Source organism: Rhineura floridana, chromosome 6 (genome assembly GCF_030035675.1).
Source record: "Rhineura floridana isolate rRhiFlo1 chromosome 6, rRhiFlo1.hap2, whole genome shotgun sequence".
Classification (NCBI taxonomy): Eukaryota; Metazoa; Chordata; class Lepidosauria; order Squamata; family Rhineuridae; genus Rhineura; species Rhineura floridana.
Window position 1 is genome coordinate 23,592,380 of NC_084485.1, and position 17,170 is coordinate 23,609,549.

At 43.5% G+C, this 17,170-nt stretch overlaps 1 protein-coding gene across 2 annotated transcripts in view; it reads right to left on the minus strand.

The window, feature by feature from the left end:
• CASS4 (Cas scaffold protein family member 4) overlaps nucleotides 1–4,441 on the minus strand; it is a 64,606-nt gene extending 60,165 nt beyond the window's left edge. For both annotated transcript variants that reach the window (XM_061631200.1, XM_061631201.1), the window contains exon 1: nucleotides 4,155–4,441. In XM_061631200.1, the coding sequence (XP_061487184.1) occupies nucleotides 4,155–4,190 (36 nt within the window). In that variant the 5' untranslated portion in view covers nucleotides 4,191–4,441. The remainder of the gene's footprint in view (nucleotides 1–4,154) is intronic.
• Nucleotides 4,442–17,170: the final 12,729 nt, after the last annotated feature.

Below are 17,170 nucleotides of genomic sequence, written 5' to 3' on the forward strand. Positions count from 1 at the left end.
CTTTCCTTTTCTTGAATTAGACCTTACTCTTTTTACGGGGGAAAAAGTCTTTCTGAGAATAAAATGCATGCACATGTGTATGTATGTATATATATAAAACAAAGTTGGACAGTGAAAAAAGGATGAGAGAAAAATCAACTCATTTAAAATGTGGTGTTGGAGGAGAGCTTTGCAGATACCATGCACTGCGAAAAAGACAAATAATTGGGTGCTAGAACAAATTAAACCAGAACTATCACTAGAAGCTAAAATGATTAAACTAAGGTTATCGTACCTTGGACACATCATGAGAAGACATGATTCACTAGAAAAGAAAATAATGTTGGGAAAAACAGAAGGGAGTAGAAAAAGAGGAAGGCCAAACAACAACATACAAGATCTGAACAGGGTGGTTCATGACAGATGCTCTTGGAGGACACTGATTCATGGGGTCACCTTAAGTCGTAATTGACTTGAAGGCATATAACAACAAATATATGACAAACTCATTCAATGAGCATGCATCCTTATGTCCTCCAAATGGCATCACCCTCACTCATGAGAGAGGAATCAGAAGGCTTGGGAGAACCCCAAGGTTTGCAAAAGTATACAAAATATTTTGGAAGGGGGAAGCCTTGACAGGGGAATTCCTCCAAAACAGCCCAATGAGGACTGAGCATGCTCAATGGCCACAGAATGCTGACTTACTCTTGAGAAGGGGAAGAATAAAACAGAAAAGTGATATGTGTGGAATGGAGTATGTAAAAAGAGGATATAGTTAGCAGGCTGGCTGGTTGGAAACCTGAGCAGGAGTGCTCCAAACTGCAACATTTTTTTTTTGCGGGTCCCACTTGGGCTTTCTAAGGAGAGTACCACTGATCACAAAAGGTACTTTTTTAAAAAAAGGACCACTGTGACTATATGCAAAGCAGGGTTAAACCAGAGCCTGGGTTCAAATGTTTTCATATGTCACATTTGAACCTTACCCTAGCTTCAAGAAGCTCAGGGAATGAGGATCCTCAACCATTCTCTCCAATAACCCTGCAAAGTAGATTAGGCTGAGTGGTAGCAAATGGCCCAAAGTTACCCAGAGCTTTATGGGTGAGTTCTGCCACCTTGCTAGCCATCTGAACCATCGCCAATGCAGATGATAGCCTTTAAGTTGCAGCCTGAGTTCCCTGTACTGAAAATGAGGATAGTAATAATTTACCTTTTTGTGAGACAGAAAAGATAGAAGAAGACTTTGCATACTACAAATACAGCATGGAAACGATGAATGTTTTCTACGGTTGCTGTCCAAGTTAAAATCAGAAACCGGAAGACAGCCATGCAGGTACAGAAACCCACCAGTTAGTCATTGTAACAAGTTCGAAAGGAGTTGGCCTTATCAGCCAGTCAGGTAGTAGTTCTTGGCCATCAGTCATCACAATAACCAGTCAAAGGTGAGCACAACCCCTTACAGTGCTTTAGCAAAATCTTCAAGCTATTGCTTTTTTTTTTTACCTTAGGCAGGGGTGAGAAAAGTCTTCCTGTCAAAGTCCACAGGGCCTCAGCAGAAATATCTTCTAATGGCGAGTGTGGCCACAGCTAAAAGTGTGTGAAATGGATATATATACACATACACATGGACACACACACACACACACACACACACACACACACACACAGAGGGGGACAAACACAATGCACACACACCTGAGACTTCCATGTAACTGTCTAGGATTGCAGCCTTCATCTCTCACCCTACATGCTCTTATCTTGAAAAGAGGGAGGGAGAGGAAGGAATGAACAAAGGAATAAACTTTTGTTGCATAAGGCTGCGCTGCACAGTTGCAACCCAAACACACATTTACCAGATGGAAAACCCCACTGAACTCAATGGGACTTTCGGAGAGATCAACCGGGTTGGGACTGAGCTGCAATCTACTCGATTAAAAGACACCAGTTGCACAGCAAAGCCTCCTTGGAGATTAAGCATCTCTAAGGAGAAGGTACATAGGAAGCTGTCTTATATGAAGCAAGTCCCATTAGTCCATCTAGCTCAGTATCGTCTACACTGACTGGCAGCGGCTTTCCAGGATTTCAGATAGGATTCTCTCCCAGCCCACCTGGAGATGCTGTGGATTGAACTTGGGACCTTCTGCATGCAAAGCAGATGCTCTGCCACTGAACTACGGCCCTTTGATGAGGAGGAGTCTGCCTGAAGGAGAGCCATTGTGCTGCCACCATAGCAGCCCATCCACAGAGTGCCACCTTAGCCAGAGACCCAAGACCCAAAGAACCTGTGGCCCTCCAGATGCTGTGGGATTATGCTCCCATCCTGTCTGACCATTGACCATGCTGGAGTCCATGTTGGAGTCCAACGATACAAAGATGGCAATAGGTTCCCTATTCCTGCGCTAAAGTGAGCACCACTTGTCTTTATAACAATTAAGACCCCTGTAGCACCTTAAAGACTAACGTTTTTTGGTGGCATACGTTTTCATGTACCAGTGTCCATTTCATCAGATGGACAAAGGGCCACCCTTAGTTGGCTGCGTGACGTTTGTGTGGTAATCATATTATGGCATCACTATATGTATGTCACTCAGATATAAGTCCCACTGGGTTCAATGGAGCATATTCTTAGGTAAAAATGGCAATCCTGTACACAATTACGTAGGAGTAAGTCACACTGAACTCAGTGGGGCTTGCTTCTGAGTGTGCATGTGCACGATAAGTGTGCATAGGATGCAGTCTTAATTTCTACACCTCATCAAGTAAGATCACACCCGTGTATTTTTTTAACTGGGGAAAACTACCATCACTTGTTCTATATTAGTTATCACTAAAGTGTGTTTGATTCTCCACTTTACTCAGAAGCATAAAAATAAGCACGAGTAAATAGTGTGGGTAAAGTCTACCATTTTACCCTCCTGATCCTGCCTACAGTTAGGATGAAGTGGTGTTAAGGACTAACTAATCCCAGAGCTTGGAAAAGTTACTTTTTTAAAACTACAACTCCCATCAGCCCCAGCCAGCATGGGCACTGGATTGGGCTGATGGGAGTTGTAGTTCTAAAAAAGTAACTTTTCCAAGCTCTGACTAATCCACATTAAGTTTGAAAATCCTATGCACACTTCTAACATGCATAGGATCAGGCTGCACATGGTCTTGACACTGCAGATTACAATCTCAAGCACAATTGCTTGGAATCAACACATTTTACTACTTCTGAATTAACACGATTAGGATGCAGTTGTTAGGATATGATCCAACCAAAAGTTGCATTTTAAAGCCCTATTAATTTCCATAGGAAAGAATTTAGCATGGGTTTACATTTCTGCCATTATTTATCTATTTATTTATTACACCTATATTCCACCTTCCTTGAAGAAACTGAAGGCAGCATACATGGTTCTCCCCATTTTTATTCTCAGAACAATCCTGTGAGGTAGGCTAGTCTGAGAGAAGCTAGGTTTCAGGTTATACAACATCCCATCTGAATGGAAATTAACATCTATGGGACTAGGAATATTTAATTTTTGGCAGGCTCACACACTACGTAACTTGCATGCTATTTACTATTAACTCTTTATATCCCACCTCATCAGCTGAGTGCATTTTTCATCCACGTCAGATTTTTCATGTAAAGGTTGCAGGTCTTTTTCATGAACATAAAATGGTTTTAAAAAAACAACATTAAGGCAATCATTTCCAATTTATTTTGTATCTTTCATTCTCTGGAATCAATAAGAGTGAAACGCTCACAAATACCAATGCAAAGAGAATATATTCAACAGTTTTATTAGACCAATCTACAAGGACAAATAGAGGTGTTTTCTCTGCCCAGTTCGTTCCTGAACATATTAGCAATACAATAATTTGAATTTCCTCAACACATCCTCCCAGCCTTACAGTACAGTCTTATGTATGTAGAGCAGAAGTAAGCTACTCTTACATTTGTGCTTATAGATTTCAGCCTACTGATGCAGTTCGATGCATGTTTACCCAGAAGTCCCACTTAATTGTGTCCAGTGGAGTTTACTCCCAGCAAAGTGTGAGTAAGATTGCAACCTAATGCTTACATGGGACTAAGTCACATTGAAGTTTATGGAACTTACTTTTGAGTAGGCATCCAAAGGATTGTTCTGTCAGTCTCTTAAATTTTGTCACAGTGGTCTCTGCTGACCTACCTTTGCAAGTCTGTTGGGTCCAATAGATCTATCCATAGTTGTTATCAACAATTGGTGCACCTTCCTGTATCATCATCAAAGCAGTACAGCCTATGTTTTGCAAAGTCAGTTTATGTCACAAAGTATTTCTCAAGAAATAGGATTCAAAACTGTATTCTTCAAAAGATACTGGTGGGGGAAAAAAGTTCCTGGAAAAAGGGAATTTCACGGCAACAACAAAAGCAAAACATTTTCATTAAGGACTCAGAGGAGGGATTCTAATTTTAAAATGCAGTGAGTTCTCATGACTGGTCACAGCCTTTCTGCAAATAACCCACACACAGGAAAACACACACGTAAACACAATTTTCATTTGCTTCATCTTCCTGTAGTTCCTGTTTTAAAAAGCTGATAGGAGGAACAGCATAGCTTGCTCGCTGCAAACCTCTTGTAAGAACTCGGCATGGCAGGTGCTTGACTTTCAGCAGGGGACAACTCAACAGCCACCCTTTTTAAAAGAGCATTTTTCTTGATGGGCCATGCTGGGAATGCAACAAGAGCTGGAGGTCATACCTACTCTGCACATGTGATCTGTATACAACACAGCTGAATGCTGGACTTGAGGCTATTGATGGAGGTCAGGGGGCGGGCAGGAGAATGTAAAATGTTACTAGCAAGAATCATGAGAATGATTCTTCCCTCAGAGGGAAGTCCCAGTGAGTTCCAAGGAAGGAAGGGACTGGCCCAGTAGGTAATGGGAGTGGTCAATGTCTCTCTTCTAGAGGGATAAATTGTTCCATTGGGCCCAAAAGAAGATATGGTAAGACCTCTCTGAATCCGACTGCAATTTCCATCCAGTCCCTAATATGCTTGTGTGCATGGCAGCATCTGAACTCCAGATTTTTTAGGTGATATATCTAGAGCCATTTCAGTTTGGTTTCAGGCCCAATTATAGGACCAAGACAAATTCAGTCACCTTAGTAGGAGCGAGACAGGGAGAGCGCTTCCATGTTGGTGCCACTAGAACACTTACACACCTTTTCATACCATCAGCCATGGAATCCTTGCCCACCTGGCTGGGATGAGATTGAGTGGTACCGTTTTGCAGTGATTCTAGTGCTTCCTCTAGGACCGGTTTCAGGAATCTTCCAACAGCACCTTCTGTTTGATGCCTTGGCTGTTTCCCTACGGCATGGGTGGGAAGTCTTTTCCTGTTGAGGACAGCATTCCTTCAAGGATAATCTTATATGCGGGGAACTGCATGCGAGCATTGCCTTTGCTCAAGGTGAGGCTGGTGTGCCATCTTCACCCATTCCTAGAGGTGTCAGGTTCGGGCCGTGATGACATGGTTTAATTACAGCTCCTTTGGATTACTGTAACATGCTCTATCTGGGGCTGACCACGAAGACTGTTCAGCTGGATCAGAATGCTACATCCAGGCTGTTGACTGGACCATGCCTAATTTAAGAACATTAATTTCAGGGGATCTACTCTGAGTAAAATTTAGTTGGATACAATCCATTATGGGTGGCCGCATCCAGTTAAACAGATCTACTAGCGCAAGGACTTCCCCATGTGTACCAGACGTTTCCCCCTCTCTCTTCCTCCTGTGCTCCCTCCCCAAATCTGTTCATAAAGGTTGGGCAGAGAGAGCAACTGCCTTGCATGCAGAAGGGCCCAAGTTCAGTCCCTGGCACCTCCAGTTAGGGTTGGGAGAGGCTTCTGCCTGAAACTATGGAGAGTCACTGCTAGTCAGTGTAGACAGTACAAAGTTAAATGGACCAACGGTCTGATTCAGCGTATGGCTCCTCCCAATGTTCCTAACCTTTAGGGGAGCACAGGAGGTGGGTGCATGGGGAGAGGAGAGGGAGGGGAAGTTCCTTTGTGCAGCCCAAAGTCCTTCTGCTACTGGATCTATTTAGCTGGATGCTGCTCTATGTTTTTAACTGGCTGCTTTTCTTTAAAAAAATTATCTGCTGTTACCTAATTTGTATACATTTTTATTGTGTTATTGCTTATTCATTAGAAAAGACAATAATGCTGGGAAAAACAGAAAGGAGTAGAAAAAGAGGAAGGCTAAACAAGGGATGGATTGATTCCATAAAGGAAGCCACAGACATGAATTTACAAGATCTGAACAGGGTGGTTCATGACAGATGATGTTGGAGGTTGCTGATTCATAGGGTCACCATAAGTCGTAGTTGACTTGAAGGCACATAACAACAAATTGCTTATTATGTTATGTGTATTGGATCCCCTCTCTTTGTGGATTTTAATGTTAGCAACCTTAGGCATCTTTTTATGGAAAGGTGGTGTATAAATGAATGCATAGCAGCTTGCAAATGATACAGGGGCTATCTGTAGTTTGCCAGGTGATAATTTAAAGAGAAAAATAGATGTATGCTAGCACAGTGGCTGACTGAACTATGATCTGGGAAATCCCTGGTGCCAAGCTTGGCTCTCAGATGACCTCCAGCCTTCACTCTGTGACCTTAAGCAAGCTACTGTTACCATTCCCTGCCTGAAATATGAGGGCGATAATGACGATGATTATAATAAAAATATATTTATTTTATTAAATTTATTAAATAAAAAAATTAAAAACCATATAAAAAGATTTTAAAAACTTTTAAAAGTAACCATACCCTCACAGTTTGCTGTTTCAAGGTTGCCATGGCCAGTATCTTTCAGCCATCTAATGCAAATAGGAATGTTTTTAAATTTCTCCTGAAAATCAGTAATGAGGGAGACACACCTCACCATGAGGACTTAGCTCCTTACATTGTGGGTTGTAAAAATTACTGAGATAACAAATTCAAAGTACTTTGAACATGAAAGAAGCACTATGTAAACATTAAAGCCCAATCTGATGCATGTTTACTCAGAAGTAATTCCTATTAAATTCAGTGGGCTTACTCCCATATAAGTGTGCAAAGGACTGCAGTCCAAGTATTATTTTCTCACAGCAGGCCCCAGACTATAGCAAAGCAACCTCATTAATATCTGTAGACAAGACAAAGAATGGGTGATTAATCAAGATGGACCTCCAGCCAATTCCCACATGCTCAATACAATTCTCTCTCCCCTTCTGGCCAATTCTTCTCTAATAAGTTGATATTTCAAGATTAGAATCCCTTTTGTGGAGCTCTCAAAAAATAACAATTTTCTTAATCGCTGGAACTCAAAGTAGCTCTAGTCTCTTTCACAGAGCAGCACACATATCACTTTACAAGTGGGACCTGTAACAAAATGTTGCAGCATAGAATGCTCCTGTTCATCATCTCCCATAATCATATTCGATAGTTTACTTCTCCCCAGGCCTCCTTCTCCTTTCCCTGCAAACCCCCCCCCCACTGCTGGGCACATCTGGTTAAGCCAGGCTGATAGCAGAGGAAGCAAGAGAGAAAAATGGACCAGCTGCTGACTTTTCTCATTTATATGCAGGAGATGCAACAAAGAACAACACTTAGAGCTGTCACCTAGGGCAGCTTCCTTTTCATATGAAAACATCCAGAGTTTAGCAAATGCTCCAAATCCTTTCCATCTGCCTTTTCTGCTTCACTTCACTTTTTGTGTTATGCCAATGCAGAGCTTGGAAGTAACTAGTTACAAGTAACGAATTACTTGTAATTCTTTACTTTTTTGAGTAACGAGTGGGTAATTCCTTTACATTTTGATTGTAATAGAACTAGGAGTAATTTTACTACTTTTGTGGAGTAATTGTAACATTTCCAGAATTACTTTTGGGCATTACTTGGGGGGGCAGGGGAAGTCTTCTGCTCCTCTGATTTTGTTGTGCTGCAGCCAACTCAGAAGGGACAGGAAGGGGGGAGGCATGAGTTTCAGGCACCTCCGCAGCCAGAAGAAGCCGAGTTGGGGATTGTTGTGTCTGAGCAGGATCGTGCGGGAGGGGGGCAGCCTGCTCTTCAGCCAATTCCCACGAGTAACACCCTTTCTGAGGAGCCGAGCGCACCGCCCCCAGTTGATGCAGAGGACTTGGGGGAGGAAGCTTCAGAGTCAGTGCCAGCTCCTCCTTTTCCAAGCAGTTCCCAGGAGGATTCCAGCGTGGCACCGCCCCCTGACCTCGAGCCTGTTACTTGGGAGCAGGTGTCTTCAGATGAGCTGTTGGATGCACATCCCCTGTCTCCTCGTTCCCGTCGCCGCGAGAAACAGACAGGGCAAAGACAGGAATTACGAAGGAGTCAGAGATTACGTTCAAAAACATTTCCTATATAAGCCTGCCGCTCCCAGTGGGGGGTCGTTGAGTCAACTTCCTTCACACGCTGCAGAACATGTCTAGAGTATAGTTAGGGACTTTAGTGAGTTAGTGTAGGGTTTCCTATGAAGCGCAATGCCTTTGATGTATCCATTACTCTAATAAAACGAGATTTACTTGCACACACACTCCAGCCTCATACTTTTGGCTCTGAACAGGACAGATTTGTGGATGAAAATCATGTGCCTCAAACTGGGCTTCTGTGCAGTGTTGCTCTTTCCTCATGCTCTGTGGATGGGTCAGAGGTGACGAGGGAGGAGGCGGAGAGTGAGACGGGGTGGAGTAGAGAAAACAATTATTTTAAAAAACGGATAGTGGTGGTGAAGAATGGAGTGGAGGGAAAAAGGATCTGGAGGTCAAGAACATGGATAAAGGAGGAGAAGGAGGCAGCAGCAGAATGGAGATAAAGAACTGTGGAGGTGAAAGATGACAACGTGTGTGTGTGTACTTTGTTTGCACTTGGCACACAAAGTGGCCTCCACCACCCTCTCTGGCTACTGTGCTGCATTTGCAGTATTTTAACTCTTTTGTATCTCAGGGGAAAATGTTTGCTTGAGTGAGTGTCCCTTAGTTGGTGGGAGAGCAGGGTCTGGGAGGTGGTTAAGTGAGAGAGATTATGCTGGCTGGCTGAGTGGAGGGGTTGCACTTTGTTTGATCTGCAAAGATCTGAGTAGTAGCCTCAGCCTCCCTCCCCACCACCCTTACCAGCGGAGAGACCACCATTGCTATCTTATGAATAAAAGTAATTATTCTGCTAGCTCTGTATGTGTTTGTTTATTTTTAATGTTGTTTTAGGCTACTTAGATGTGCAGCAGCCAAGGCCAGCACCTTGTAGCCATTTTTTAAAGTAACTAAAATGTAATTGTAGTGATTACTTTGGAGGAAAAGTAAAGCAAGCAGTTACTTTCAGAACAATTGTAATTGTAACGGTAATTACTACTTTTTTTTGGACCATGTAATGTTAACTGTAATTTATTACTTTTTAAAAGTAATCTTCCAAGCTCTGTGCCAATGTTTCCCGAGCTTTTTAAAAATTATTTTTCTTTAATTTCCCATTAACTATGCAGGCTGCCCTTTCCCTTTGGCTGAAAGGTAGCACAGAAGTAAACTTTAATGTAGCATAACATGATGTAGCCTAAACAAATAGGTACATATAAAAAATTATAATAATAGGAAAAAAAGAAAGAAAAAGTACCACCCAGTCCTGGCATATAACAACATGCTATTACCATAAATTTAAACTTTTTCATTTTTATTCTTTTATAGATTTTTGCAGGAGGTCCAGGATCCAATAATCAGTGTTAGCTGGCAGGCACGAAGCATTCCAAATGCTGGTATAGCTTGCTGGAAAGGTTTGGATGCGTGGGGCACAATGTATTTGTTCTCTCTTTCCTGGATTAAAATCAGAGGAGTGCTTCACTTTGCACTCAAAAAATATATACATCTTTATTTTCAAAACCAGCTCCTAGAATATTGGGCATGGACACCCTATTTCTTTCCAACTAGAAAACAGACAGTTCAATATTGCCTTCCGGCATCTCACTCTCGACTTTGCCCAGCTGGTGTCTGGAGAGTGCCAGCTCCAGGGGGACTCCAGTTGGGGGTGTTCTTTGACAAGATGCTCTCAGAGGGCCCACTTCCTCACCACCAGTGATGCTGCCCACTCACTGGCCTATTCCTCTGAGCCCAGTTTGCACCACCTTCCAGCAAGAGAGGACAAGGCCCGTGGAACCTATTGCTTCTTTGCCTTGGTCACTGACTCAGAAAAGGCAGGCGAAGAGATAGCTGCAACAGTATTGAGGCTCTAGGGATAGGATGTGGGCTCCATACTGGGACCTGGACCTGGGTCCATGCCCAATAATGCCAACCCGATGCTGGCCTTTCTTCTTGCCACTGGTAATGCTGCTGAGATTCTCTGCCCTCTCCCCAACTTTGGTTATGCAAACTAGTCAGCTGCCACATGGTGTCCTCCCTCCAGATTATGGGTTGCACCCAACTTGGTGCTAAATCAGAGTCCCATTAGGGCAAAGATTACAGCTAGTGCAACGGGACATTCCCCTTCGCCTTCCCCCGCGCATCCCCTAAATCTGTTCTGGGGTTCCCCCAACCCTCTGGAGAAGATATGGGGAGGGCATGGGGTTGGAGACATGGAAAGTCCTGTTGCACTACCAGTAATTCTTGCACTGATGGGATGAGTTAATTGAATACTGCCCAATGTCACTGCTTTGTATCATCAAACAGAGGGAGTGGGGAATGACAACAGGATTGGATAACCTTCAAGGACCCCTCCAATTCCATCCTTCTATTTGGACACTTTTGTAACATGGGCCCTTCTAATGTGGAAGGGCAGCTCCAGTTGCATAAGACTCCATGTGTCTATTCCTACAGACAAATCTTGGAATTGAAGTCCACCCCTCTGCCATTGACAGCTATCCAGCTCAAAAGTAGTGGTGAAGCCTGAACTAACCACAACATAGGATACCATATGCAATTTGCCCAAGTAATGCAAATATTAAGGGTGGGGCCCTTAATACCTGCAATTTCCCGGCAATTTGGAGCTTGAGTGAACACACAAAAGCCGTATCACAACAGGCTAAACTGAAAGGTTTTTTGTTAATTGAATGTTACCAGTTGATGAAGGGGAGACGAAGATGGCTGCCGAGCTGGTTGCAGCTCATTAACGCTGCTCTGTGCTGAATTCAGTTTACCAACTGTTTCCCTCTATCTATGAAGGTCGGTCGCCTGTTTTGAACCTGCTCTTTTTGTTACCGTTTTGTTTTATTTTCTATACTCTACTCCCTCTCATTAAGGGTATTAAGATTTATGGCCTAAGGCATGATAAGACACCCCGGTGGAAAGCCTTGCCTCTCTTCTATAAATCATGGTGCTTACAAGGAAGATGTGTCAAGACCAGGTTATTCAGCTTGAAGAGGCTTCGGAAGATTTTTATGGAGACGAGAAACAACTTAAAATCACCCAATTCTTCACTTCATTTAATGCCGAGAAGAAAGCTCCTTGCTCCCACAATCGAGATGCAGTTTTAAATTTAAAGGAGCCAGTCTGCATTTCTAATTCCATTTTGTCAGCCTTCCCTCCTGGTGCTGAGCTAGACTGGTCACTAGATCTCAGAGATATCCACACAAATGTGGAGTCGTCCCCACCAGTCAACTCAAACCTTGTACAGGAGCTAGCTCAGGCTGAGCTTCCATCAAATCCGTTAAATTTGCATTCAGGGATCCCGTCGGGGGTTTCTGTCTTGGCTACAGATAATCCTGAAGTCCTGAATCTTCAACGTTCACAGGGTCCGTTATCTTTTCTTCATTATACGCCAGAGACAATGGAGTTGGAAAGTGACAATGTGAGACAGACCCGGCTTCAGTCTGATTACCTACGCCTAAACACTCAACTGACAATTGCTTCGAGGGAGATAGTATGTATCAAAAACTTTATTTCAGAGACTAATGGTTTATTAAGGACCCTCACAGAGGAATTTTTAAAAATAGTTTCAATCATTAAGCCTGAAAATTTCACCAATATCAGATCAAGTTCAATCCCTCTTCGTGGTAACAAATGCAAACGTAAACAGAAATCCAAAGCGGCCCTGAATGTTAAAAAATCCAAAAACATTAAAGGATATAAACACCCTAAAGGTAAGAAGATGGATTTTCAGAAGCTTTTTAAACTACTAGAAACATTGTTAAATACCGGAAGGGCAAAGGAAAACTCCATTCGACATTTCCCTCTCCAAGACTCTTTGCGTAAACCTCAAGACTGTTTTGCCATCCCCAAATTTCCCTTTCCATGGCCCATGAGCCAGTTGTGGTAAACTCGAGTCCTGAATGGCGGGCTGCCATGGATGGCCTCTTTAAGGGCCCACACCCTTCTGAGGATGTGAACTTTTGGTTTTTGAAATATAATCGGAACTTGATTGCTCTATTAAATCTACCCATCTCCTGCTTCAGATCCTTTAATGCTAACAAGAAAGGGTACATTTATAAAATCCTACATTCCCTGAACCTGACATTCATCAAATCAGAGGATATTGTAAAGGTGGAATTTTTGCCTAGTTTCGATACAAAACTGTCAGTCCTTCTCACCTTTAAACACCAGCTGTCGTCTAGTCTCATATTGGCTAGACGGTCCTCCTTACTTAGGCGTGGAATCCATGTGCAAAGACATTTTCTAAACCAGGCGAAACCCCGCCCCCTGTGTTCCTTTCGAGACCAGCCAGTTTCTTCCGCAAGGGCTCTACCACTTCCAAAGGATCCCCAGTCCCCTGTGTTGGTAACTCTCAAATCTAGCCTGCCCTTGAATCTGTTGCGACTCTCCGCCCCAGTTACTGGAACTGACACCTCAAAGGAGGACATGGATCTACTACCCTCTAGATCTCTAAATGAGTCCGACCGCCTTGGACTAGACTTATCTAATGACAGTTTTATTGTTGTGGACGAGATAAGTGTTTCCCCTGCCTCTTCGTCCCCGTGTGAGCCTCAGTTACAACCCCCTGAGAGGGCTTGCACCGGTGACCTAGAGGATGAATCCTTTGTTTTTTCCTGTGAAGGGGTGGAGGAGCTGGTAAATAGTTTTCCAACATTGTCTGAAAATGCCCAACGGGATATTATAAACAATTTACAAAACCTACTTAAAGTCCTCCAAGGCAAAAGGCCGCCTTCCAGATTTCTGGAGGACTTTGAATTAGGTTCACCCTCTAAGGGTGTTATTTCAGACCAGCTGCCATCCTCCTCCTCCCTTCTGCAGACTGGGCCGAATGTTTATAATCCTGTGTCGCACTGTGAGGCCCTGATTCACCAGGAGGAACCTACCCCGACATGACACGCAGTGTCTGACACGAGATCTGCTCCTCCCCTCCTTATTGTGGCCTCTTGGAATGTAGCGGGTTGGCTTTCTAAGCCGGCGGATTATGGCTTTATGGAATTTTGTAAACGCTTTCAGATCATTGGTATTCAGGAATCTTGGATTACTTCCCTTCCCCCTCTGGTTATATTGCCTATTCTTCCCTGCTATTAGCTCCACCAAGGGGGGCAGACCCCAGGGAGGTCTAGCTACGCTAGTTTCGGTGGATTGGAATCCAACGGCCTCTGAGATTGTGACGATACTGTCTAATAACTTTCTCATCATAAAAGTCTCCTGGCCTGACTCCCCTGAATTAATAGTAATCAATGTTTATGTCCCCCCAATGAGTGTAAAGTCTGGCGACGAGCATCTCTCTATCTGGCGGGAATTAGATCAAGCAGTGTCATCCCTTTTTCATCAGTTTCAAGACCCCTTAATATTATTAGCCGGCAACTTTAATGCCAGGATAGGCTCTAACAATTCAGCTATTGGCAGCAAACTGGGGCTCTCCCTGGACGATCTTTCTGTCTTCCCCTGCAGGAATTCTATAGATTCATCTATAAATTCTGCAGGGCTCTCATTTTTTACATTAATTTTCAAATTTCACTTTTTTATTTGTAATGGCTCCGACCTGTTCCCCGAATCTAATGTTTACACCTTTTTGGGCCCGAGGGGCGGGAGTACAATTGATTATATGGTCCTCTCCTACAACCTTACCTCCTTTATAAATTCCTTTGAGGTTATTTCAAGACCAGACAGTGACCACATGCCCATTTATGCTGCTTTTTCCTTCTCCCTTAACCTCACTCCTTGTGCCCTTATCCCTTCCAATTCCCTATTGCCCCAGGGAGATAGAAGGATTTGCTGGAGTGGCAAAGTGAGTGAGTCCATCAACTCCCTTTTAAATTCTCCTCAAATGTTGGACATGAGAGACCGTCTCCTGTCCTCTAAGGATCCTCTTAATCTCTATGATACCCTAGTCCGGATGTTAAAACCTCTACTGGTTACCTCTAAACCAATCCCCCTAAAGACACGTGGGTGGTTCGATAATTGTTGTACCCTGGCAAAATGTAGGCTAAACCGGGCCATCAGGACATTAAGACAGGATGAGTCAGTAGATAATTTTAACGCTTATCTAGTGCTCAGACGGTCTTATAAAAAACTTAATTCTAAAAAAGCAAATTTTGTTCAACTGCCATGGAGAGAATTAGGTCTAGCCTCCCGAGAGAAAAATTCTTCTAAATTTTGGGAACTGGTCACCAGGGGAATGAGGGAGGAACGTGTTATTACCGATAATCAGATAACTTCTGATCAGTGTTCATTTCTCTGAGTTATAAAACGCCTTCCCGTCCCCTCTTTAATCTCGCTCTGTATCCCTGGCTAGTCTATTAAATTGCTGCCCAGATTGGGATCCGGTCTCTCCTGAGGAGGCTGCCCTGCTTATCGGCTCACTGCCCATTAACAAAGCCCCGGGAGAGGATATGCTCCCGGCAGAGCTATTTCTATCTAACCCTGAATGGTGGGCTCCTATCCTCACCAAACTATTTACATCTATTAATGCCCATGGAGTTATTCCCAAGGGCTGGTGCTCCAGCACGGTGATCCCGCTTCATAAAAGTGGCCCCAAATCAGATCCTAAAAACTTTAGGCTGATTAGACTATTAGACACAGCGTCCAAACTTTACACAAGGTATCTCCTAGCTAAATTGGTCACCTGGGCAGACGAGAATGGTGCTATTGCCCAGGAACAAGCAGGATTTGTTAAAGGCAAATCTACAATCAACCACTGCTATGTTCTTTCCCACCTTATCCAAAAATATGCTCTCCATAACAGGAAAGAACTATTTGTTGCATTTGTGGATTTCTCCTCTGCCTTTGATCTGGTTGACAGGAGCCGCCTATGGCAGAAACTTGGGGATACCAATATAGACAGAAGGTTACTCCTGCTGCTCCAAATCCTGCATTGCGATACATCCCTTAGAGTCAGATTGGGAGCCAATGGTCTCCTCTCTGACGTGATCCCTACTTCCCGGGGGGTCCGTGAAGGTTGCCTTTTGGCCCCCTTTCTTTTCAACTTTTTTATTAATAACATCGTTCACGAACTTTCTGACCCAACGTTTTTCCCCCTGACTATAATTGCCACCAAACTCTCTGTCCTACTGTATGCCGACGATCTGGCCCTTATTTCAACAACTCAAATCGGCATGAGGAGGTTGCTATATAAATTAGGCCTTTTTTGTACTAGGGAGCACCTCCGCGTTAACCATGTTAAGACGAAAGTAGTCGTATTCGGGGGGAAAAGGACCAACCATGTTTGGAGACTTAATAATGCAATAGTTCAACAACAACGGAGTTACTGGTACTTAGGCGTACACTTTACCTCCAACCTGTCCTGGAAACTTCACTGTGATTCTGCTAAATTGAAGGCCTCCCGGTCTGTACATCAGTTATGCCGCTTCTTTTCTAGCAGGGGTGGCAAACTGATCTCCCCCGCGTTGCAAATCTTTTGCTGGAAAATCATTCCATAGCTCCTTTATGGGGCTGAAATTTGGGGCTACAGCAACTTTTCACAGCTAGAAGTAGTCCAGAATGGCTTCCTCAGGTTTATCTTGGCAACCCCTTGCGGTACTCCTGCCTCCATGCTGAGGTTAGAGACTGGCTCGCATCCCTTGGAGGCTATGGTCCACGATGCTTTGGCTTCCTATTGGCTACGTCTATCCGGGATGGATGACTCCCACTTACCCAAAAAGTGCCTTTTGGAGCAAATGCAGTCATACCATCAATCTACTTGGTTCTCCCAAGCCAAATTCAAACTGTCTCCCTATGGGATTGCCATAGCTCTCCTACCCTCTTACCCCTCACCAAGGGCTAGACGACTGCTTAAGGAAAGGATTTTACTATACGCCCAAAGATGGACCCTCCACTCAGCACTTCAATTACCTTTTTCCCTATGGTACCTTTGGTACAAGACGTCATTTGGGGTGGAACCCTACCTTTCCTTCCTGATTCCCCCACAGTTAAGAATGGCATTTACCTCCCTCCGTTTCCAAACTATGCCCATGGCCATGTTAGACGGCCGCTACGCTAATATTCCCCTTGACTCTAGAGTGTGCATCTGCCAATCTGGTGAACTGGAGGATGTAGCTCATTACCTCCTGAGATGCCCACTCTTTGATGACCCTAGATCTAAATTTATCTTCCCCCTAATTTACCCACTGTTAGATAGACCTGTCCCGGAACAAATAGCCACCCTCTTGGTTGGCATGGACAAACATGTCACAACACGTGTTGCTAATTTTGCCCTTGCAGCCAAGAAGATCAGGTCTACATTTGTTAAACAATCAATGCAGGCTTGTAATTGTTAATTATAGGGCTATGTGGAGCAGGTTCCTTATGCTCACGTTCATTCCTATGCAGACCTTCACCTTCTATACACATAATAACCCTCCTGTCCTGACGGTAGACCATATTGTCCTTACCCAGCTTTGATGTCCAAGTATGTATTACTCTAATGGCCGACGGCAGATTTTATTACCTTTTACCCAGCTCTTCTACAAATTTTATATATTTATGTATTTTATGTATTTTAATCCCAGCTCTTGTGGCGGCTATCTAGCTTTAAGCAATAAAATATGTTTGGTTTGGAAAAAAGAAGAGTTACCAGTTGATATAAAAAACCTCTATTTGAGACCCTGAGAGATCCTACCAGTCCAAGTAGACTGGGCTAAGTGGACACATCCTCTAAACCTGGTAGAAGGCAACTTCCTAGAGTCACATGTAATCTAAGCCATGTGTTATCATTAACCAGTAGTCTGATTCCCTGATAAAAAACTGGCTCCAGGAAAGCAGGCTAGGAAACTTTACAGAAATGGCTTGTTCACTTACGTTATTAATGATTAACATTTGT